General features: G+C 31.3%; 6 protein-coding genes across 9 annotated transcripts; 4 read left to right on the top strand and 2 right to left on the bottom strand.

Annotated features, from left to right (window-relative positions):
• Positions 1 to 811: 811 nt before the first annotated feature.
• Smyd4-3 (SET and MYND domain containing, class 4, member 3) lies at positions 812 to 7460 on the top strand. Its single transcript, XM_090119409.1, has 7 exons — positions 812 to 1334; positions 1891 to 2086; positions 2169 to 2528; positions 2614 to 3255; positions 3493 to 3708; positions 4063 to 4186; positions 7202 to 7460. Exons 1-7 carry the CDS (start codon positions 1010 to 1012, stop codon positions 7391 to 7393), a joined length of 2055 nt encoding a protein of 684 aa, XP_089975535.1. The 5' UTR covers positions 812 to 1009; the 3' UTR covers positions 7394 to 7460.
• On the bottom strand, positions 4926 to 11626 carry LOC149909438 (dynein light chain Tctex-type protein 2B-like). 4 transcript variants are annotated; one of them, XM_090119416.1, is made up of 5 exons: positions 11515 to 11626; positions 6923 to 6968; positions 6720 to 6843; positions 6244 to 6393; positions 4926 to 5946 (listed from the first exon to the last, which is right to left on the bottom strand). In XM_090119416.1, exons 2-5 carry the CDS (start codon positions 6936 to 6938, stop codon positions 5781 to 5783), a joined length of 456 nt encoding a protein of 151 aa, XP_089975542.1. In that variant the 5' UTR covers positions 6939 to 6968; positions 11515 to 11626; the 3' UTR covers positions 4926 to 5780. The 4 variants fall into 4 exon arrangements, with proteins under 4 accessions (XP_089975542.1, XP_089975544.1, XP_089975541.1 ...); XM_090119418.1 differs by lacking the exon at positions 11515 to 11626 and adding an exon at positions 10832 to 10862; XM_090119415.1 differs by lacking the exon at positions 11515 to 11626 and adding an exon at positions 9633 to 9790.
• On the top strand, positions 10096 to 14244 carry Sin1 (SAPK-interacting protein 1). The gene is made up of 6 exons (XM_090119410.1): positions 10096 to 10566; positions 10738 to 11127; positions 11379 to 11707; positions 12206 to 12378; positions 12765 to 12903; positions 13026 to 14244. Exons 1-6 carry the CDS (start codon positions 10241 to 10243, stop codon positions 13223 to 13225), a joined length of 1557 nt encoding a protein of 518 aa, XP_089975536.1. The 5' UTR covers positions 10096 to 10240; the 3' UTR covers positions 13226 to 14244.
• Positions 14245 to 16516: 2272 nt separating this feature from the next.
• Positions 16517 to 18817, top strand: LOC149909436 (uncharacterized). Its single transcript, XM_090119411.1, has one exon. It carries the CDS (start codon positions 16874 to 16876, stop codon positions 18329 to 18331), a length of 1458 nt encoding a protein of 485 aa, XP_089975537.1. The 5' UTR covers positions 16517 to 16873; the 3' UTR covers positions 18332 to 18817.
• A 370-nt stretch (positions 18818 to 19187) lies between these two features.
• Positions 19188 to 21136, top strand: LOC149909435 (uncharacterized). The gene has a single exon (XM_090119408.1). It carries the CDS (start codon positions 19563 to 19565, stop codon positions 20790 to 20792), a length of 1230 nt encoding a protein of 409 aa, XP_089975534.1. The 5' UTR covers positions 19188 to 19562; the 3' UTR covers positions 20793 to 21136.
• A 502-nt stretch (positions 21137 to 21638) lies between these two features.
• On the bottom strand, positions 21639 to 22712 carry LOC149909434 (uncharacterized). The gene is made up of 4 exons (XM_090117453.1): positions 22524 to 22712; positions 22225 to 22309; positions 22064 to 22147; positions 21639 to 21943 (listed from the first exon to the last, which is right to left on the bottom strand). Exons 1-4 carry the CDS (start codon positions 22633 to 22635, stop codon positions 21676 to 21678), a joined length of 549 nt encoding a protein of 182 aa, XP_089973579.1. The 5' UTR covers positions 22636 to 22712; the 3' UTR covers positions 21639 to 21675.
• Positions 22713 to 22836: the final 124 nt, after the last annotated feature.

Genomic DNA, 22836 nt, shown 5'->3' with positions numbered 1-22836 from the left:
AAATGCTTTCTTAGCGGATGCCTACGTCCTAACATATACATACCTGCATGCCAAATTTCAGCCCGATACGTCCAGTGGTTTGGGCTGTGCGTTGATAGATCACTATATCAGTCACCTTTGAGTTTTAATATATAGATTAATGTATTAACTTTACATTCACATACCTTTACAAAGTATTATGAATGGTCAATCTCATAAAGTTTTTTTTACCATCTTTAGATCAACATGAAACTTCCTTTCATGGCTTAATCAAAAGTCAAAAGTAGATATTATGTTCAACTCTGAGATAATTAAAACATCCATTTTAAGGATCTACACGTACAACTAAATCCTGAATTAACTGCTGGGTATGCGTTTGATCTACTTACACATTTTTATTTATTATTACCATAATAATAAAGAATCTAGATGACCTCAGTACATTTCCTCATTATTCTGACTGCACATAAGTTCTTCGGATACTGAATTCTCAGAAAAATACTGCTTTAGAATTTTTCCACGATCTCACATAAGCTACCATTATGGACATTATGATGTGCAATTATTGTTAGAAGAATCATTTTAGTGATATTCTAAGAAAGAATTGCTGGTAGCTATTAATGTGTATAATTTATATCCGAAAGGTAATTTTACAAACACTATTAAACTGATTTATTTAGTTTCCATTTCAATAATTATTTATAGTACACTAGAAATGCTCAAAGAATACTTTAGAAGATTCTTGTATGTATAGCATATCAACAAAATACAGATAGCTATAGGGATTATACTTAGCACGTACAATATTACAAAACATTAATAGACAATGAAAGTGTAGTTCAAAACATCGGACTGAACAGATCAGATGTGCGGGCCAAAAATAAAAATAGAATCAGTCGCCATTGCGTTACACCGGCTTTCACTAACCCACTGAGTTTAACCTAAAAATTTAGTGCATTGGTGTTATTTTAACTGATCCTTGTCTACATAGTAATAAGTGTTGAAAGAAGCAGTACATTCAAACAGTAACATGGACGGGGGCGACGATGGATTCTTTAAAAAATTTCACGAGAGCACCAACAACGCTCTGGACGACGTGACAAAAAATAATTTCGCAAATTTCGAAACAAACCCAAAACGCGTATCCTATTTATGTAGCTTACCCGTTGTAAAATCTTTCAACCTTGCAGCTGAAGTGGAAAAGTGTAAGAATGGCGGAGTATTCCCCGTAAAAAAGGATTTAGAGAAAGCACGACAACTGAAAAATGAAGGCAATAAAGCTGTACAAAAAGGCGATTGGGTTAAAGCCATGAGTTTGTACAGTGTAAGCATGCTATATATGCCACAAAAGGAAAGTAAGTGTCAAATAGTCTCAAATAGGTACTTAAGTTTGCTATTTACTATTGATTTCAAATTCAAAAATTCAATCAAACTATAAAGAAGTAGGCATAATACTTATAGATAAAGGATTTCCAAATATTTAACTACTAGATTTCCGCCCGCGGCTTCGCCCGCGTTTGCAAAGGAAAACCCGTATAGTTCCCGTTCCCGTGGGATACCCGTGGGATTTCCGGGATAAAAACTATCCTATGTGTTAATCCAAGTTACCCTCTATATGTGTGCTAAATTTCATTGTAATCGGTTCAGTAGTTTTTACGTGAAAGAGTAACATACATCCATACATCCATACATCCATACATCCATACATCCTTACAAACTTTCGCCTTTATAATATATATTAGAATATTAGATATTCGACCACCTAAAAAATAACACTGATAATCGGCACATTTTTTACGAGTAGTTAATATAAAAAATAATCCCTGTTGGGCAAATAAAACCCACACTAAATAAGTTCTCACAGTTTACTTACAAAATATGAACTATAATTAATTTTATATTTTATGACAGCCGAAGAATTGTCCATTCTGTTCGCAAACCGATCGGCAGCACTTAATCATTTGGAACGATATGAAGAGTCCTTAGATGACATTAAGCGGTGTCTTGCTTTGGGCTATCCACGGCATCTACGGTACAAAGTGTACGAGCGCAGGGCTAGGTGCTTACTCGTTCTCAAAAGAAATCAAGAAAGCATTAAGGCTTTCCAGTAAGTATTATTTGTGTTACGAAAAATAAGCCAACTTATGCACATCCATTAAAGTAAAATTATAAAATCCTCTATATTTCAGAGACACAATTTTAGCTCTTGATGAAGCTAACACTCTTGACAAAGAAAAGAGATCAAAGCTGAGAACCGATGCGAAACTAATGCTAGAAGTACTGAATAAGGGTCTCGTATTAGCTGGTAATCCTAAAGACCCTGAGCCGCTAAATAGAACGCCACCTAAACCAAAGCTTCCCGGAAAACACAATTCTAACTACCCAGCTGCATCTGAAGCTATCCAAATAGACTTTGATGAAGTGAGAGGAAGATATGCGACAGCAGCGAGAGAAATTCAAGCTGGAGAAACTATTTTGGTCGAAAAACCACACAGCGGTGTTCTTTTGGGAGAATATTCCGCAACACATTGCCAAAACTGTTTTATTAAGTAAGTAAACACAAAATATAACCAAACTATTATATATATATAGCTTATTAAAATGCTGACAATTAAAATTTCATAATTTTTTCAGATGTCCTATACCTTTGGCTTGCCCAACGTGTTCAAATGTCGTCTTCTGTAGCGATAAGTGTAAAGAAACAGCATTGAAATCGTATCACAGCTACGAGTGTCCCATATTACCACTGCTATGGAAGTCTGGCTGTTCTGTCACTTGTCATATAGCTCTGCGTATGATAACTCAAAACAAGAAAGAATATTTCCAAGAAATAAGTAAAAACTTAGATGCGCCACCTTCGCTACCATATAAAACCAACGATTACAAAAATATCCTTAAATTAGTTTCCCATGAATATAAACGGACAAAGCAAGATTTCTTACACAGAAGTCAAATGGCGGTATTCCTGGTTAAGTTGCTCGATTTAAGCGGATACTTTGATAATAAACCCAGAGAAAAACTCGTTGAAATTGATGAAATAAAAACGATGGAAGTATCAAACAAGCACTTAGGAGACGTTGAATTATTCGGTGGATTATTATTGCAAAATCTTCAAGTATTGCAATTTAATGCTCATGAGGTGTTTGAATTACAATGCCCGAAGCCAAGGCTTGAACAAAATATAATAAAACACAATGGAAATTCGGTCTTCCTTGCTGGCGCAGTGTTTCCTACGCTCGCTCTATTTAATCACTCCTGTGACCCTGGTGTTGTGAGGTAAGACTGTAATAGTATTAGAATGATCGTAATCGATTGCCTAGTCACTTAGGTAATTACAAACAGTAACAGTATTGAGTCATAATATTACACATTACTCATTTAAAAGATTATATTATTAAAGGTAACGTAATATTCTAGGAATAAATCGTCACAACCAAATATTATCGCCCTAAAAAATTATTAACAATATTCAGTTCTTATTTCCATTACTTTACAAATTGTGATCGATTGCAGATACTTTTGTGGCCCATACATCGTCGTTCGAGCGGTGAAAAATATAAAAAAGGGTGAAGAAGTAGCCGAGAACTACGGTCCTATATTCACCACAATGCCCAAAGACAAGAGGCAAGCACAACTAAAGGATCAGTACTGGTTTGACTGCAAATGCCTACCCTGCGAACAAGACTGGCCACTTTATGAAAAAATGACTGAAAACTATATGAGATTCAAGTAATAAGAATATTTTTTACTAATAACATATCTTTTCCTAAAACTCATACATTAGTTAATTAACAAATTTCCATAAAAGTACTCAAAAGTTCAGGCGTAAAGCATGAAAATTAAAAAACATTTTTTATCATTAAAACGTTTTGAGATTTCACGATTTGACCACTCAAAATTCCCAATTATCCATTTTAATTTAATAACTAAAAGACACTCTTCAAGAGGAAAAAATATCGTATTGTCACCGATCCTGATGTACAAAATTTTACAGTAGGTCAAAATCGGGTCTATGGGAGTCAGTTACATACAAACATACAGATGAAGCTAATATAAGCGTGTTAAAAAAACAATAACTTTCAGGTGCGATTCAGACCAGCCATGTTCCAACGTAATACCGGTGCCGCACGACTGCACAGAGTTCATGGTCAAGTGCGGTCTGTGCCAACAGTTTACGAACATTCTGAAGGGGCTGAAATCACTGCAGGCAAGTATATTCGAGTTCTTATTGAGTTATAGTTGTTTATGGTAACGTTAGTAAAAAATGTTGAGGGTACGTTTAAAAAAATAATGACACATTTTAAACATCAAAGATGATTGAATGAACTACATTAAAATATCTACGGTTTTATGAAATCAATAAAACCTAGTATATCTGTGATTAAAACATTTCTATAACTTTTTAAATGACCAAATTCTATCGCAACATATACGGTCTATGTATCAAATTATAAGACAGTAGTATAATATTATCAGATATAGATGTTATAAAAACTTGTTTACATTTTCGTTTCTTACGTGGTGTTTATCCAAAACAATTAACTTCATGCTCAGCGCTTAGAATAGTTTTACTGCCAATAATAGATGGAATATCCACAAATAATTAGTCTACAGAAAATAACAACACTAAGATTTTGCTTGTTTTTACGCAACAAGGAAACGTTGGATTACATTTCTCGAAAAAGAAACACGTTGGTATCTTTTTATTAACACTAATTTTCATAGAGCTAATTGGCAAAGTCACATAAGGATTTCAGATTTTATAACATCGTGAAAAATACACGAAAATTGAAAAACAAATATTGGCGACTATGAGTTAATGAATTTGAAATGTTATAAGCACTTGTTCAAACATTTGCTTGTAATAAATTTCCGCGACAATTTTTTTGAACTATGTCGTGTTTTAGATATTAGACTAAGCTAGATTTTATACTAATAATACAAGAGAACTTTGTAAAAACATTTTTTATTCCAAGTTCATTAGTTAATGTTCAAATTTCATACAATCAAATGTCTACTTTTATGTACAGAATAACACAAAAGTACTTTCAAAACAAACGCCTTATTTGTAAGAATATTTTTAAAATAATTAAGTTATCGTTAAACAAAGATACAAGAATAACTTAAAATCAATAATCTAATTTTAACATTCTATTTAGAAAAGTTTTAACAAGGCACACATATTATTTCATTACTCTATACGTAGGCCATAATATATTTTTGACTAGCTTTTCACCCGCGGCATCGCCCGCGCAGTCAAAGAAAAACCCGCATAGTTCCCGTTCCCGTGGGATTTCCGGGATTAAACCTATCCTATGTCCTTTCTCGGGTATCAAAATATCTCTATACCAAATTTCATGCAAATTGGTTCAGTAGTTAAGGCGTGATTGAGTAACAGACAGACAGACAGAGTTACTTTCGCATTTATAATATTAAGTATGGATGTATGCCAACATTATTTCTATCTCTTAAAGAACATCCTTTATAATTCCGACCGAGTACACAAGTGTAGTCGACAATCGTTATTACCCCAAAATCTTCGTGACAAACATATTTATAGCAAAATAGACAAATCGGTCCAGCCATTCTCAAACGTTCCTTGACAAACACGTTTCTTTTTTGAGCACCGTACCACGACTGGTGTATTAGCATAATATCTTCAGGCAGTTTTATTTTCAGTGTGGGAAATTGCAACAACCTATATAATGCTGTCATTATCAATGTTTCCTTGTAAACACATATTCCTATTTGTAGTACATATGAGTCTATTTTTGCATACTTATATACAGATCTTACAAGATCTAATACAAATAAACACCATACACAATAGTATAGCAGAACAGTGTATCGTTCCTATACAGTTCATCTGCATAGTCATCAGTCTCCGGATCCCAGATACATCTCTGACCGCACTTAACACCTGCACCTTTCATTTCAATTATCGTAGATTGTACCACTATTTTGTACCTGAAAATGCATTAAAAATAAAGTTCACAGTTTTTTCTGCAACAAAATATACAATACAAAAATATAGAACAAATGCATGTTACTAATTCGAACTAGTAAACACAAAAGATTGTGAGGATTAATAGATGGATGTATGTTTATGCCTCTTCCACAAGAAAATAACTGAACAGATTTTGATGGATTTTTAATATTCTATAAAATCTTTTCAAACACTTAGGAAAATTGACTCGAGGAACCCAATATTTAGCTCTACTTTTATACATATTATATGCTTCTCGATTTCATATTGCAATATACCTTTTCATATCAAGATCCTGTACACGCTGTCGTACCGCGTTCGCAATAACTTTAGCCCACCGCGGGGCTTGGTCGGCGCGGTACTGCCGCCCCATCAGCTGCTCTTGCATTGTCGACATTATAATATCTCGAACGTTTTGTGCTTGAAACCTGTTGATCATACAAATAAATTAATATTACTTCTGTTTTAAGCTATTAACTAGTAAAGAATCTATAGCTCATCACTATTTAAGCGAAGCAAGCTTTTTGCAAGGGCCAAATAGCGATTTTTTTTAATTGGCTGAGGATAAAAAATACAGACTGTCTTTTTAAGCTATATATCTACATATAAGTTATGAATGATTTACCAGATTCATCATAAAAAAATATTTTGGGTGGATTTTGAATTATTGAAATTGCAAGATAAACAATAATAATTTATGGAAAGAATGCTGAATTTAACCTTAAAATTAATTGGTATAGATACAATCACTTACTTTTCACCAAGACCAGGTCTAACTTCATATTTGGGAGGAGCGAGTGGTTTTTGTGTTTCAATTGGACTGATTGCAGTTTCACTCTCAGCACCACCTGTATCTACTAGTTCTTCTTCTTCACCCACTGAAATTGAATAAAGTCATTAAATATAAAAAAAATACAATCAAATTATTAACAGAAATTTAAATATTTATACCCTCACCTTCTTCATCAGCCATATTGATTTATAGCCAAGTCAAACCCTTCACCTGAATATCAAACAATAACATTTTTATTTTCATCTTCCAACAAATAAATTTTATACCTAAATTTATATAAATAAATTTGAATTCCAATATTACACAAAACTACTGCCTTACTTTTTGGAGTTTTTATCTACTTGCATAAAGGACAGTGAATTTAATACTTGATTAAAAATTATGCTACATTTTTTTGAACTAAAACAATTATCACAATAATATTTGAATAATGTCTTTCACAGGATACAGAGGTGATGTACAAGCTTGGTCGAGCTGCAATGGAAGAGGGAAAATACGGGCAAGCAATGAAAAAATTGGTAGAAGTGTTGAAACTGTATGACGCTACATTAGCACCTCCCTATCAATCTTATTATGATTGCGTCCAAGATCTACGACGCTGCATGTTGTCACTTGGCAACTATAGTATTGTATAATAAAAACATTGTTAAGGAATCTGGTGTTACATTGTTTTTTTATAATAAATTGAAGATTTAAGAGTTATTTGTGTTTTATTCATGTTTATAAGAAATATACAATTCTATTCAATTTCAGAATTAAATATAGGGTTTGATTTCAATATATGCCTATTGCCTCTTGATAGTGTGATTATTATCTTAGTGTATGACGTAGGATTTGATTTTAATTTTTATCTGTAATCATCATTAGGTCACTATCACTACATAATATTATAAAACAATGTTCTCCGCTACGTCTCCCAGCAAGCACATAAATTGTATATTAACCAAAAATATATACAGAATTATGACTTGAAGTTATATTAATTATTTAAATCGTCACTATCCAAATATAAGTACTTTATAAAGGCATTTGCTTCATCAAATAATGCTAACTGTTATATTATGGTTACCAAAAAATTGTTACAATGTCAAAAATCTTAAATAAACGTAGGATAATTCTAAATTACAGCTTCTAAAACAGCTTTCAAACTTATAGTAAGACTATTATCTTATATTGGTAATTTTAATAACGTTACGCTCTAAATAAGCATAAATAAATTATTTTATAGTGCCTTTGAACGTATGTTGGTTTTTTAAAGAATAAAAGCTTTATAATAGTCCATTATTGTGTTAATTTAATACTAATCCTATATTAACATTGAATTTATAACAATTATTGCTTTTGCTCCGTTTTCTTTCAAATCTATTCATCTCTACAGTATATAGCTATATATTGATCGAAATAAAAGTATTGTTAGAACTATGAGTAATAATAACATCGTAATTTGAATTTGGTTAATGGATAAAAAGGCTTTCAATAAAACTACAAAACAGGCGGATTCAAATGAAAACTTAAAAAGGAGTATACTGATTTTATTAATAATTGTAGTAAACAAAAAAAGATTCTTCATCGGCATCTTCATATTATATTGGGAAATGCTTTACTTTGCAGGGCATGTTGGTTCTGAAAAGAACAAGCAAGTTTGTTTTTTAAATGGCTTAATTAAAAATCTTGGCTTATTTATTTTATACCAAGTACCTAACTAATTACGGTTCCCTGATAAGCTCGATAAAAATCAGTCACTAATACGTATAATGAGTTTAAGCATCCTAACATATTTCCGAAGTGCTGTTATATGGCTGAACATAATACCTAAGTGTCTTGTATTACACTATATACGAGCTCTAATTTTTGTGACAAACCATATTAAAATTAACAGCACTATTATGCTATCATGAAATGCCTAAAGCTTTAATTTCATTTGTCGCCATTTGCTTTCCTTTTCCTATCTTACAAAAATAATACAAGTTACTAAGATCTGACTAGAAAGGGAATGAAATCATTTGTATTTTGTACCAATATCTTTATAAGGTACTTTAATTGTTAAAACTATTACTATAATCTAAATTTTGTGATATTTGTTAAAAATAGGTTATGTTTTATAAAAAAAAAATATACTAATAAAGTATATTAGCGAGGGCGCGTGTATTCTTTCTCAATAACATGTATATTTCACCCGACAAACTGATGCGCGCAGCTAATTTCACTCAAAACATTCAGAAATACAGGCGGTACTTACCCATCATTCAATATTAATTTTCACATTTAAATATTTCAAGTCCACATAACGTTGCACGATCAAAAACAGATCAATATATTTTTAAAATCAATAAGATTTTCTTTTTTACAAAGGAATTACAACAGTTAGCATTGTTATGAAATTTTAATAACAGATTGTAATTTTAAAAGCTATATAATGACTGTAATGAAGTCGCAAAAAATGTCATTTGTTTATTCATGTGCTCATAACTGACTTAATTAATGGTTTAATACGATAATTATAATGCTATTAAATTGCCTTTATATAGCTCAACGCTGTCTAAAGGGGGGGCCCAAATTTTACTTATAAGAGTCGTATAAAAGAAATACAGCCGATATACGATTTGGTTATAATGCTTTGTACATGAACTCGTGCTATCATAAGTTTGTTATAATGGTGTTTTGTGCTTGCTGGGCTGTCTGTCTATTCGCGATAAACTGTTGAATAATTTAACTGATAAAATGATTTCACCATTGGATAGCGTGGTGCATAGAGTAAAGTAATACTGGCGTGGTGCTCGATCAAGGTTTAAATATATTTTGTTAAGTTTAAGACAACGCAGGCGAAGGCGCTGCTGGTCGAAAGTTAGTTTATGTCAGGTTCTTGAAACTTACAAGTAATCAATCAAACAACAGGAAGTACAACCAAATTTCAAAACTGGTGATTGCATCGGTGATCAAATGATAATGATTCAATTATTATTCAGATCAATTATATTTTTAAAATAGCAAACGAAATCGAAAATAATCACGCCGGTTACTATAGAAGAAACATAAATAAATTAATGTCAATGTCAGATGTCAAAAGAAGCAGTGGAGATGCGTTCGCCTTCACATTTTCTACCGAATTAAATTTAATGAAAAGTTATGTTTAATCTACATTGAACTCAATTACAAGACATTTATTTATCGTCGTTATCATTTTGTTTTATAGTTACATGTTTAGTCTTAGAGCATATTATTAATTTTGATTATCTCTGAATCAAAGAATTTAACAAAAGTCACATTTTTAATTATCTGTAAGTACAACTGTACAAGTCCATTCATAAAACAGATAATACGAGAACGTACGTACTACGTACCTACCGCGTACGGGATATTTTGTTTGTCTACTACTGAAATATTGACATGTGTTTCGTTTGTAATTTGTGAGTCGTAAACTAAAAAATCTAATTAAAGCCTGAATTTAGCAAATACCAGTGAAAATCTATGATAACGACACCATGGCTACTTACGACAACAAAGCTTGGCTTCTAAAAAATATAAGAGATGCGTTTATTGCCACGGACGACACCGGTTTATGTGAAATTGTGATGGCAGGGGAAGATTTTTCAAAAATATTTCAGACCAAAGCCATGGAAGAAAAAAAGCGCATCAAGGAAAAAGCAATAAGCAGGCCAAGTACAAGCAGAGGTAAAGAAAGTTTTACGGAAGAGGAGGAGGAAAGAGAAATTGCGACTCAGTTTGATCCCTATCCTGACATGGAAGATAGTGATGAGGATGCTATGTACGGGAGCTGGTTCCGTCACGAAGAGTTTGCAGGACACAGGCGGGTCCATCTATACTTAAAATAATATATAGTTTATGACTACAGTCAAATAATCACAAAAAAATACTAAACATCTTAAATTTTAATAAAATTCATATTTGCTTATCAATTAACGGTACTATGTGAAAAAGCACATATATTAATAATTTTCTTTTTATTTCATTTAAATAGGCAAAGGTCAAACACATCACAGTGGCTGGACAAAAAAGAATTAGCTTTAAAAAAGGCAGCAAAGATAAAAGTAATAAAATGGGAAGGACCTTACCCACAACTAACAGATGAACAGATTGCAGAAGCTTTTGAGAAAGTGGAAATCAAAAAGCTGGAAAAGAAACAGTCCTTGTTAACAGAACAACTAGAGAAATGTCCAGACTTTCCCCATCGTCAGTATCTGGAGTATGCAAAGTTCGATGGCACGGCACAACTGGGGTTACCCACTAAAGTCTTTAAGATCTTTATGACCATGTTACCAGAGAAACATCAGAATTACCCCGTTATTGTTTGTGTTATTGCCAGTGCTAAGATCAAAGACTTGATCGGTTTCACATGCTACAAGTACAGGTAGGTAGAATTAATTTTTAAATAATGTCAATATCCTAATGAATGTCTGCTATTGTATCTATAAGTTTAACCTATTAAAGAAAAGATTTTTATTGGTCATCATGATTATAGATTCTAGGATTATATTCACATTCCAATTAAAAAATATACATTTAAACATTAGTAGCCTAATTTCTATAGAGTAAGCCACCCCCAGTTGGTTTCGTGTAGAATCAAATGCCAAAATACTGATTTATTTTAATCTCTTCCAGCATAGAACATCCAGAAATCACACTAGGATCTGTGCACGATTATGGCCTTTGCATAGCAGAAGACGATGGTGAAGTAGACTGGGCATTTCCCTGTCTTGATAACAACGAACCATGCTCAAAGTTTGGCTTTACTTGCCTCGGCCTCATTGACGTAAAAACCAAGATAAAAGTGGACACACATCCTATACCAGACATAGAAATGGGACATGCGTTTCACTGTTTTCCAAAAGCAGCTGTGTCTGGCCAGAGTAATGTGAACTCTTCCAGACAGCACACAGAGGGTAGCGATACTTCGGAAATCAATAAGGTCATCGATTCTGTTATGGAAGGTAAGTTTACTTAAGAACCTGTAATGTAAAATTAAAGTTAGAATAAATTAAATAATGCTTTCTTTGAATTTTTAATATTAACTTCCTGATCTAGCTTTATCTAACAAACAACAAATGGTCTCCTTGATTGTATTCTAATAACTATTACCTTAATATCTGTTTATGTTCAAATCTTAATATATATAAATCTCATGTCACAATGTCTGTCCTCAATGGACTCCTAAACCACTTAACCGATTATAATAAAATTTGCACACCATGTGCAGTTCAATCCAACTTGAGAAATAGGATAGTTTAAACATGTAGGTACCACGGGCGGACCGCTAGTATATTATGTGATTTTACGCATTATTTTGAAAGATAACCATCCACATTAAAAAAGAAAAACAATATCACTGTTGTCTACTTATCTTAATTTTACGTATAGTACTATAATAACATTTTAATTGAAATTACAATACTATAATAGCATGTATTTTTATTTCATCCTCGCCATAGGTAACAAAGGCTTTGGCTTGCAGTCGGGAACCCCTATAACAGACGCACCTCAGGATAAACTATACAGGGTACAACTTTTACACAAGATGAGGACGAGCACACCAGTTCAGCTCGGCATCACATTGGATCAAATTGAAGTGGTCCCGTTGGTTACGCAAAAACATGCATTTTGGGTGAGAATGAAAATACTCATTTGTTTTTTATGTGTATATTCAAAATCTTCTGAACGGGATGGTGAAAAAATTCGGAAAACATAATTCACACACACATTTTTTGGTGTTATTGGCTTTAACTACATTGAATAAAAAATTTGCTCAAGTTTAGAAGGAAGTTTAATTTTATTATTCAGTTAGGTTAATTGATATTATTTATTTTATAAATGTATTATGAAAAAAAAAGCAAACTGGATGTATGAAGCAATACCGTTATATGATATGATATCCTCAGCTACCTTTTAAAGCATAACCCACTTATTAGATTTGAATTAAATTTGACATATTTTTTCACAATGTATGTTTTTTATTTGAACTTAAAACTTTATACCAATTTTTTGTTTCAGTCTCGACCAAAATATTTCTTACACAGTATGAACTCGGTAGCATGGTGTCAGATATTAGAAGCTAAAAGCAACAAGACTGCATTTCGTATTTTATACTCGCCTAGTCATGATACTGCTTTCAACGATCGCTACAGTGCAGGTATGTAATAATCAATAATTACAATAAAATGTTTGATAATTAATAAGTACAAAATTAAAATATGTTTCAAAGTATTGTTTTTGAACAATATTTTTAATATCTCAAAACCGTTTTATTTCCAGGCAACACCAGTGCATTTCAACCAACAACAGTGTACAAGAAACACGACTTCGAATGCGATCACGACACCGCAAAGAAAATCGTAGACAAAGTGAACACAATATTAGACTTAAGGAACAGTCCTTGCCGACGCGAATACAAAAACGCCAAAGAGAAAAAGCTACAAACGCGACGGAGTTTCTACACAAAGCAACTAAGTTGAGTCCGATTCCTTTATATGTACATAGACCGAAAGTTCCTTTACACTCAGATTCTTTGTCGACTGAATTATTTAAAGTTTGCCGGTTAAAGTACACTCATGTTGTTAATTGGAATAGACGGTAGGTCTTTCTAGCTTGCAAGTCTAATTCCGCGTTTCCACCTGCAAGTAGACTTGCAAGTTGCTGTCAGACAGACTGTCGGACATTTCTTACGCAAGTTTTCTTGCAGATGGAAAGGCGGCCTTAGAGTTGTAATGTGTGTACATTGATAAGGGTTTATTGAAAAACTTTCACATGGAGGTTCACGCCCAGAAGTTGGGGCTTATTGATTTACACACATTGTAAATGGAATTTTGATGAGTTTACTATTGTTTCTCATTCAAAGTTATGACAAGTCATAAGTACTTTGAGTATTATAAATTATAATTTTTGTTCGCATAACAACCGTACATGAACAACCGTAGATATATTCATATCATGTTATACAGCTGCCAGATGGAAATAGTACTGCCATAAGTGTTTGTGTGTGTTAAAATACCCGTCCCTTGCAAAACTTTTTTTTATTTTTAAAGTAAGGTACAAGTGAACGCGAATTAATGAGTACTTAGACTGAGATTTATAGTACTACATATGAATTATATTTTTATGTTCCTATGCCGTTTATTGTTTTTAAATGAAAACATTTTCTTTATGTACTAAAAGTATACAAATAATGTCGCACATAATTTGTGTAAATATTAGTGGTCCATGTTGGTGCCTCGATTAATTGACACAATTTGTAACAAGCCTTAGAGCGTTTTCACATTATCCGATCCGATATCGGATATCGGACGCCGATAGCCGATATCCGATATCGGATACAATTTGCCCTTTCACATTGTCCGATAAAATCGTTCCGATATCATCATGAGTGTTGCCAGAATTTTTTAGAGAAAACTAAACTAAATTGCCAGTTGATAAAAATAAGGTATAATTAAAAAAAAATCAAATGTTATAAATCATAGTTGTACCACAGACTAATAATAATATACTACGTGTTGTACTTACGTACATTAAAAATAACTACGATAAAGAAAAACAACTTCAAAAAAGAAAAGTAAAATGTAAAAAAAAGATTTGATATCACAAATTACTGCATATTATTTAGATGTGCTATTTACTAAATAGTTTTGATATCGGTCATTTGTATAACATAATATACTTATGTTAACACATTACATATAAATTAAATAAATTTATATCAATACCTACTACAACCTAGTATTAGTTAATAGTTTTAGTACCTAATACATATTAGTGAATATGTACCTTTCAAAATCTATTAAATGTATTTTTAGCAAGACGTACCTAGTCATTTAGTCATTTTTTCACTACATACATTTATAAAAGTTCATGTAGTACCTATGATAAATTTATTAAGTGATACAATCTTTGTTCACATTTTCTTTTCTTTTTCTTATTACACTGTAATATCCTAAAATAATATTGTCACTCGTTCAAATATATTTGTAATATGATTGTTGTAATTTCCTGTAAGTAAAGATACAATATAAATTATTTTATTGTCATAAGCAATTATTTTAGAATTAAGAGTTTTCAAACATTGTATTCTTTGTTGTAAATTCAAAATAAAAATAAAATCGGTGTGAAATCTCCTCCTTTTTTTGAAGTCGGTTAAAAATAAAGCACTCAATGACAACAATACAATAAACAGCACAACCAACATCCGAGTAGGAGGAGGAGCGAGGCAGAATAAGATAAAATAAAGATGATAGAATTCTAGGCACTAATGTTTTCGAAGATAGATATTTGAATTTAAGAACGCAATATATTTTTGTTTACTTCAGTTCAGCTAATTGCCGTATATTTTAATACGGCAAATAAAAATACCTGCCGTATAAATCGTATTTTAAATGCCTATAAATACTTAAATGTGTGTTTTCTTAATAAAAAAAGGTTTCTTATAATAGAAAGGGTTTTAGGTTAAAAGCAAAGAATTTTTTTAAAGATTGAGCGCCCTATAAGACTGAAAATACACAAACTAGTGCTTTTTTGCTGTTGGTATACTGCCTTTTCGAAAATTGAGTTGGCAACACTGAACATTATCGTCCGATAGCCACTGGGAATATCGGTGTCGGCTCCGATATCCGATATCGGACCGGACAATGTGAAAGACAGGTACATATTTCATACATTTTACTTCCCTCCGATATCGGATATCGGCTATCGGCTTCCGATATCCGATATCGGATCGGATAATGTGAAAACGCTCTTACGCCACAAAGCCTCAATGTTTGATATCGAAATAATTGGTAATACTGACTGTTTGAATGCAGTTAGTTAATGTGTGATTATTTATTCAAATTACTTAAAATATTTTTTGTTATTTTTGTGAAGAAAATGTATAAAAATTACTATATAAATATACTACTGATATACCTATGTATGAAATTATGTATTTAAATCTGTGTCGACATTTTTTTAAACATCGTATCTGTTTAGATATAGATAAAATGTATATTTTCGTTTAAAGATTGTTCTATTATTTACAATGAAATTTTATTAATGATTTTATTATATAATATGGAATATGTAATTATGTGATCACACATTAAAAAGTAATTCTGTCAATGTAAATATGAATGCAAGGGTAAATGCTGTTTTTAAATGAATGCATTTTTATAGTTTTGTATTAATGAAAATAGTTAATGCACATTGTTTGAAATAATTCACATTATTTTGTATATGCCTACTGATACAAACCTATACAGCAAAAAATCACAAACTTGATATGTATTTATAAGTAGAAATGATAAAAATAATATTGAAATGATTTGAATATATTCCATTTCTTAAACAGTATTTTAGCAATGTGCATTGAAGCTATAATTGATGGGGTGTAAATGTATTTAAGTATGTAAAGGATTTCTTCTTTAAGATTAATATTTTTAAGTTGTTGTAACTTATTTTAACTATTAGTGATTTTATGAACTCTTCGCGGAAGGACTGGTTAATTTTAGGCTTGGTAAAAGCAATCGGGCAATCCTCATGTCCAAATTTTCTAATGTTCAACACATGACGTGAACATGCATACAGCTCTTAGACTACATTTTTTTTTAATTTTGTGTTGCGTCCTTTTTCAAAACAGTTTTATAGCAAAAAATTATAATTGTTTTAAAATAAGTTTATTTTTGCTATATTAATAAAAAATAGTAACACTGATATTTATATGCCAGTTTGACATTCATTTGTTTACGATTTGACATTGACAGTATTGACACTATTGTATTTCTATATTAATTTATCATTGGTAATACAATTTACAAATTTGTAAATTGTAGACAAAGAGTAAATTATTAAAGGGGGAGATTGTAGATAATAGTTTGTGCTAAGTTTACCTACAGCATATAACGATTAAATACATTTGTGATACTTTGCTATTTATTATCATTGTGTTAATTTATAAAATGTCTCGTAGTCGCAAGATTGCAACTGGATACATCTGGAACATTTTTTAATGAACGAAATTTAACTATAACTCTTCACATTATGCATTACATACATATGAATTGAACTCATTCATCATAAGTCTCAGAATACAAACTAATTTGAGAAGTATACTACAATAATTTACTATAAAATATTGTACTATGGATAATATCTGCCGTATCTGCTTAGAATCTTTAGAAGGAAAGTATAAAGTATCACTGACAGATACTTTTAAAGGTCTAAGAATATTTAAATACATAAATTCCATAACAAATATTGAAATAAAAGAGAATGATGGCTTCCCTTTCTCTATGTGTTTGAAATGTTATGACAAATTTGAGACTGCAGTTAATTTTAGAGAGAAATGTATACAATCTGATAATAAATTAAGAGAAGATTACGGCCTACCAAAAAATGATAATACAATATGCATTTTCAAAGAAGAAAGTAATGACAATGAATTGTCGGAACATTATAATAGTAATGATGAACCAATGATAGATGTAAAACCCTTGCTTAATTCTAATGCCTTAGAATGTGATACTTATGAATGTATTACTGAATTTCAATCATCTAATGAGGATGAGGATTTAACTTGCAACAAGGGTAATGTTTCTAAAGCAGCAGAAACCTTGCACTTGCATCAGGCTAAGAAGAAATGTGAACAATCTGATAATAAATTAAGAGAAGATTACGGCCTACCAAAAAATGATAATACAATATGCATTTTCAAAGAAGAAAGTAATGACAATGAATTGTCGGAACATTATAATAGTAATGATGAACCAATGATAGATGTAAAACCCTTGCTTAATTCTAATGCCTTAGAATGTGATACTTATAAATGTATTACTGAATTTCAATCATCTAATGAGGATGAGGATTTAACTTGCAACAAGGGTAATGTTTCTAAAGCAGCAGAAACCTTGCACTTGCATCAGGCTAAGAAGAAATGTGAAGTGACTAGATTTGAATGTGACGACTGTGGAGAAGTATTTAAAAGCAAATTTAAAATGGCAGAACATTGGAAAAAAGTGCACTTGCCAAGTAAACTGATTTGTCCAAACTGTAAAAAGAATTTTAAAACATTTGAATCATTGAACAGGCATAAGTTAACGAAAATTTGCCATAGAATTGATGAGAAATGGATGCACATAGAAGGCGTTGGCAAAGCTAGAGTATTTACATGTAAGGCATGTTCACATACAACAAAGATATCATACAGTATGGTAAGACATGTCCGCAACCACATTAATGATCAACACTACACATGCTCATTTTGTCCCCGTAGTTTTAAAAAAATGTCGTCATTAGTGTTCCACCAGGATAACAAGCATAATATTTCGTCACAAGAACAGGAAAAGTGCAACAAATGTGAGAAAATATTTCGAGACAAGTATCAGTTCAAGCAGCACATAGCCCGTGTTCACGAAGGCCCAATAATACAATGTCCTGTATGCAAGATTTCTCTCCAGAAGCGTGGTCTTAATCGCCACATGATTAGGCATGCTGGCCGCAAAGATTTTACGTGCGAAGTTTGCGGTTGGTCAGGTTATAATAACTATGAACTTACAAATCACAGGCTAAGAAAACATTCTGAACATAGGAGATATACTTGAATATTTTGTGTACATACAAAACTTACATATCTAAATCAATGAATAGCCATGAGAACGGGCATAAAAGTGGGCAGTTTTGCTGTAACATCTGTTTTGTATTTGTAAAAGATAAAGATAGATTGTTGAAACATCATCAAGAGATTCATATGGATGGGAAAATATTTCAGTGACCATACTGTCTCGTGAAATTTTTCACAAATAAAGCTAAATGGAGTCATGTGAAGATAAAGCATTCTGTATTTTTGTTACCCAGTAAGGGAGATATAGGTACAGCAAGTGAAAATAAGAGTAGTATTGAAATTCAGCTAGACAAGAAAATTCTCGATGATTTTGAGTAATAAGGAATTGTTTATAGTATCTATATTTATATCTTATATCCTATAGTATCTTAATGTTATGTTATTTAGATATTGGAATATTAAATTATTGTAAAACACTATTACACTGTTTTATTTGCAACCCTCTCTGTCTACTTATTCTTTTGGGTATTTTATTTTTATAACTTAAAAATGCGAATTCTCTACATATAATATATTATAGTCAAATCCTGATACACAATCTCTTCGCGGAAGGACTGGTTAATTTTAGGCTTGGTAAAAGCAATCGGGCAATCCTCATGTCCAAATTTTCTAATGTTCAACACATGACGTGAACATGCATACAGCTCTTAGACTACATTTTTTTTTAATTTTGTGTTGCGTCCTTTTTCAAAACAGTTTTATAGCAAAAAATTTTAATTGTTTTAAAATAAGTTTATTTTTGCTATATTAATAAAAAATAGTAACACTGATATTTATATGCCAGTTTGACATTCATTTGTTTACGATTTGACATTGACAGTATTGACACTATTGTATTTCCTAAGTGTATTTCTATATTATTTTATCATTGATAATACAATTTACAAATTTGTAAATTGTAGACAAAGAGTAAATTATTAAAGGGGGAGATTGTAGATAATAGTTTGTGCTAAGTTTACCTACAGCATATAACGATTAAATACATTTGTGATACTTTGCTATTTATTATCATTGTGTTAATTTATAAAATGTCTCGTAGTCGCAAGATTGCAACTGGATACATCTGGAACATTTTTTAATGAACGAAATTTAACTATAACTCTTCACATTATGCATTACATACATATGAATTGAACTCATTCATCATAAGTCTCAGAATACAAACTAATTTGAGAAGTATACTACAATAATTTACTATAAAATATTGTACTATGGATAATATCTGCCGTATCTGCTTAGAATCTTTAGAAGGAAAGTATAAAGTATCACTGACAGATACTTTTAAAGGTCTAAGAATATTTAAATACATAAATTCCATAACAAATATTGAAATAAAAGAGAATGATGGCTTCCCTTTCTCTATGTGTTTGAAATGTTATGACAAATTTGAGACTGCAGTTAATTTTAGAGAGAAATGTATACAATCTGATAATAAATTAAGAGAAGATTACGGCCTACCAAAAAATGATAATACAATATGCATTTTCAAAGAAGAAAGTAATGACAATGAATTGTCGGAACATTATAATAGTAATGATGAACCAATGATAGATGTAAAACCCTTGCTTAATTCTAATGCCTTAGAATGTGATACTTATGAATGTATTACTGAATTTCAATCATCTAATGAGGATGAGGATTTAACTTGCAACAAGGGTAATGTTTCTAAAGCAGCAGAAACCTTGCACTTGCATCAGGCTAAGAAGAAATGTGAACAATCTGATAATAAATTAAGAGAAGATTACGGCCTACCAAAAAATGATAATACAATATGCATTTTCAAAGAAGAAAGTAATGACAATGAATTGTCGGAACATTATAATAGTAATGATGAACCAATGATAGATGTAAAACCCTTGCTTAATTCTAATGCCTTAGAATGTGATACTTATAAATGTATTACTGAATTTCAATCATCTAATGAGGATGAGGATTTAACTTGCAACAAGGGTAATGTTTCTAAAGCAGCAGAAACCTTGCACTTGCATCAGGCTAAGAAGAAATGTGAAGTGACTAGATTTGAATGTGACGACTGTGGAGAAGTATTTAAAAGCAAATTTAAAATGGCAGAACATTGGAAAAAAGTGCACTTGCCAAGTAAACTGATTTGTCCAAACTGTAAAAAGAATTTTAAAACATTTGAATCATTGAACAGGCATAAGTTAACGAAAATTTGCCATAGAATTGATGAGAAATGGATGCACATAGAAGGCGTTGGCAAAGCTAGAGTATTTACATGTAAGGCATGTTCACATACAACAAAGATATCATACAGTATGGTAAGACATGTCCGCAACCACATTAATGATCAACACTACACATGCTCATTTTGTCCCCGTAGTTTTAAAAAAATGTTGTCATTAGTGTTCCACCAGGATAACAAGCATAATATTTCGTCACAAGAACAGGAAAAGTGCAACAAATGTGAGAAAATTTTATGAACAAAGTTCATACTTCTATGCATTTTTTAATGTTCAAATGTCCAACTAAATGACGTTAACATCATGAGCCGTTTATCCATGGTTGATCGTAAATAACTATTGGCATAGTTGGCATATACATAAATAAAATACGTACTCTATTTTACCGTTAACCAATTACTCTGAAATAATCTCAATTCTTACATAGCAACTATCTATTTGAATGAAATAATATATGTACTACCTACTGATTTGTTTCTATGAAATGTTATTTTGTCATTTTATGAATAATAATAATAATTATTGTTTTTGTAAATGAATGAAATTGCGAGTATCTCAATAAAATGTTATCAATTATATGAAAACGATTGCTATCATTATTTACCTCTTTGACCTGATTAACAACGAAATTTTGACCTTGCTACATGGGAATTGTGAAGTCTATCATTAAAACAAGAAATTATAAAACCTTACATTTAAATATTTAGGCTATAGTAAAACACATCAAATTAAAAAATAATGTTAGTTTATTTATATGTTAAGATCTATTTACACATTATTTTGTACATTAAATTATTTACATTCACTCCTCCATTACTTTGAACACAAAGTTACTTCATATGGCAATAATACTCCTTGCTTTTGTAAGAATTTGCTTCTATAGTGTAACACAAAATATATTTATTTACAACCACACAAAACCAACAGTTTATCTTTAATTGTTAATTTAAATTAATCTACAATTACAATAAGCTTATTTCCCTTTCTAAAATATCTATAAGTATCGAAGACATGATAATATCTTAAAGTTTAATATACATGCATATTTGTTCAGGAATTGATTACTCTAGCACTGAATTTTACATAAATAGTTTATAGTGCTACAATTTTGCACACACACTCACTATACAGAGTCAATAGTACTATAATCCAGAATACAATCTGTTATTTGATTAACTTTGTCTTCACAAGCCCGCAATACAACATCATCCAGTTCTAATGCTCTTCTGTATAATGCTTGAGTTAGTTTGACCGATTTCTGCAACTTTTGCTGGCTCTCCACTAGTTTTGATATATTTACTTTGGCTTTTAGAAATTCCATATCCTCACTAGTTAATACTGAGTAATTTAACCTTGCTCTGCTCGAGGATTTTGCTGCTATTTGATATTGTCTGAAAATTAAATAGTGAGACAGATTAAAAAAAAAATGCTTTCTAAATATTTTATGGAGATAGTAGAGAGGTCGATGAGTTGTTTGTTGATAATTTAATATCATATAATGCAGTACTTACAGTCTAAGATCATGATATTCATTCCTTCTGCGGTTTACCTCTTTTCGCCATTGTTCTTTTTCTCCCTTTAAGAGTTCATAATATCTGTAAGTAGAAGTAAATTTTAAATCACTTGAGGAGGATTGAAATCCGATGAGATCATAAAAAATGCCATTACTTACTTTTCTAGTTCTTGATTACATCTATTACCCTCTTCTAGGTCGTTCTTGGCCTCATCCTGTACATTTTCTGATAAGGGCTGGGACACTAAAAATGTTAAATAGATAGAATAGATAATATTTTGGAATTACAATCTTACATTACCTAGCTAACTAAAAATATAAATATTTCCAACAAATTCGTGCGGCAGTTAACTAAAGCCAACCCGAATAGATAGATTATATTAATTTTTTAGATTGATTTTTTTATTAATTATTGGATGTTTATCCGAAAACTAAATTACGATTAGTAGGAGACGCACCTATAGAGTCGCGCCTTTCGAAGAATGTTGAACGACGCCGCGGTGGCGGAGATTTTAAAATTCTTTGAGGATCGTCATCAATGTCGGAAGTCTCCATTATTTTTGTTTTCATATATTATCACCAGTTATTCAAGTTAAATAATTTATAAGTTCAATTTTAATTCAAAACAAACTGACACTTTCTAACGGACGCAGCGGCAGACCGCAGACGCCACATTTGACAACAAATTATCACAGATTAAAAATGTATATTGTGATGAGTGATCAAGAAGCTTATAACACAGAACAGAAAAAACAAATTTTAATTTTATTT

This window comes from Colias eurytheme, chromosome 3 (assembly GCF_061535395.1).
Source record: "Colias eurytheme isolate Ceu_HAF_F1 chromosome 3, ilColEury1 Martin Lab GWU primary, whole genome shotgun sequence".
Lineage (NCBI taxonomy): Eukaryota > Metazoa > Arthropoda > Insecta > Lepidoptera > Pieridae > Colias > Colias eurytheme.
Note: the sequence above shows the minus strand (reverse complement) of the source record. Positions and strands in the feature narration are given on the sequence as shown.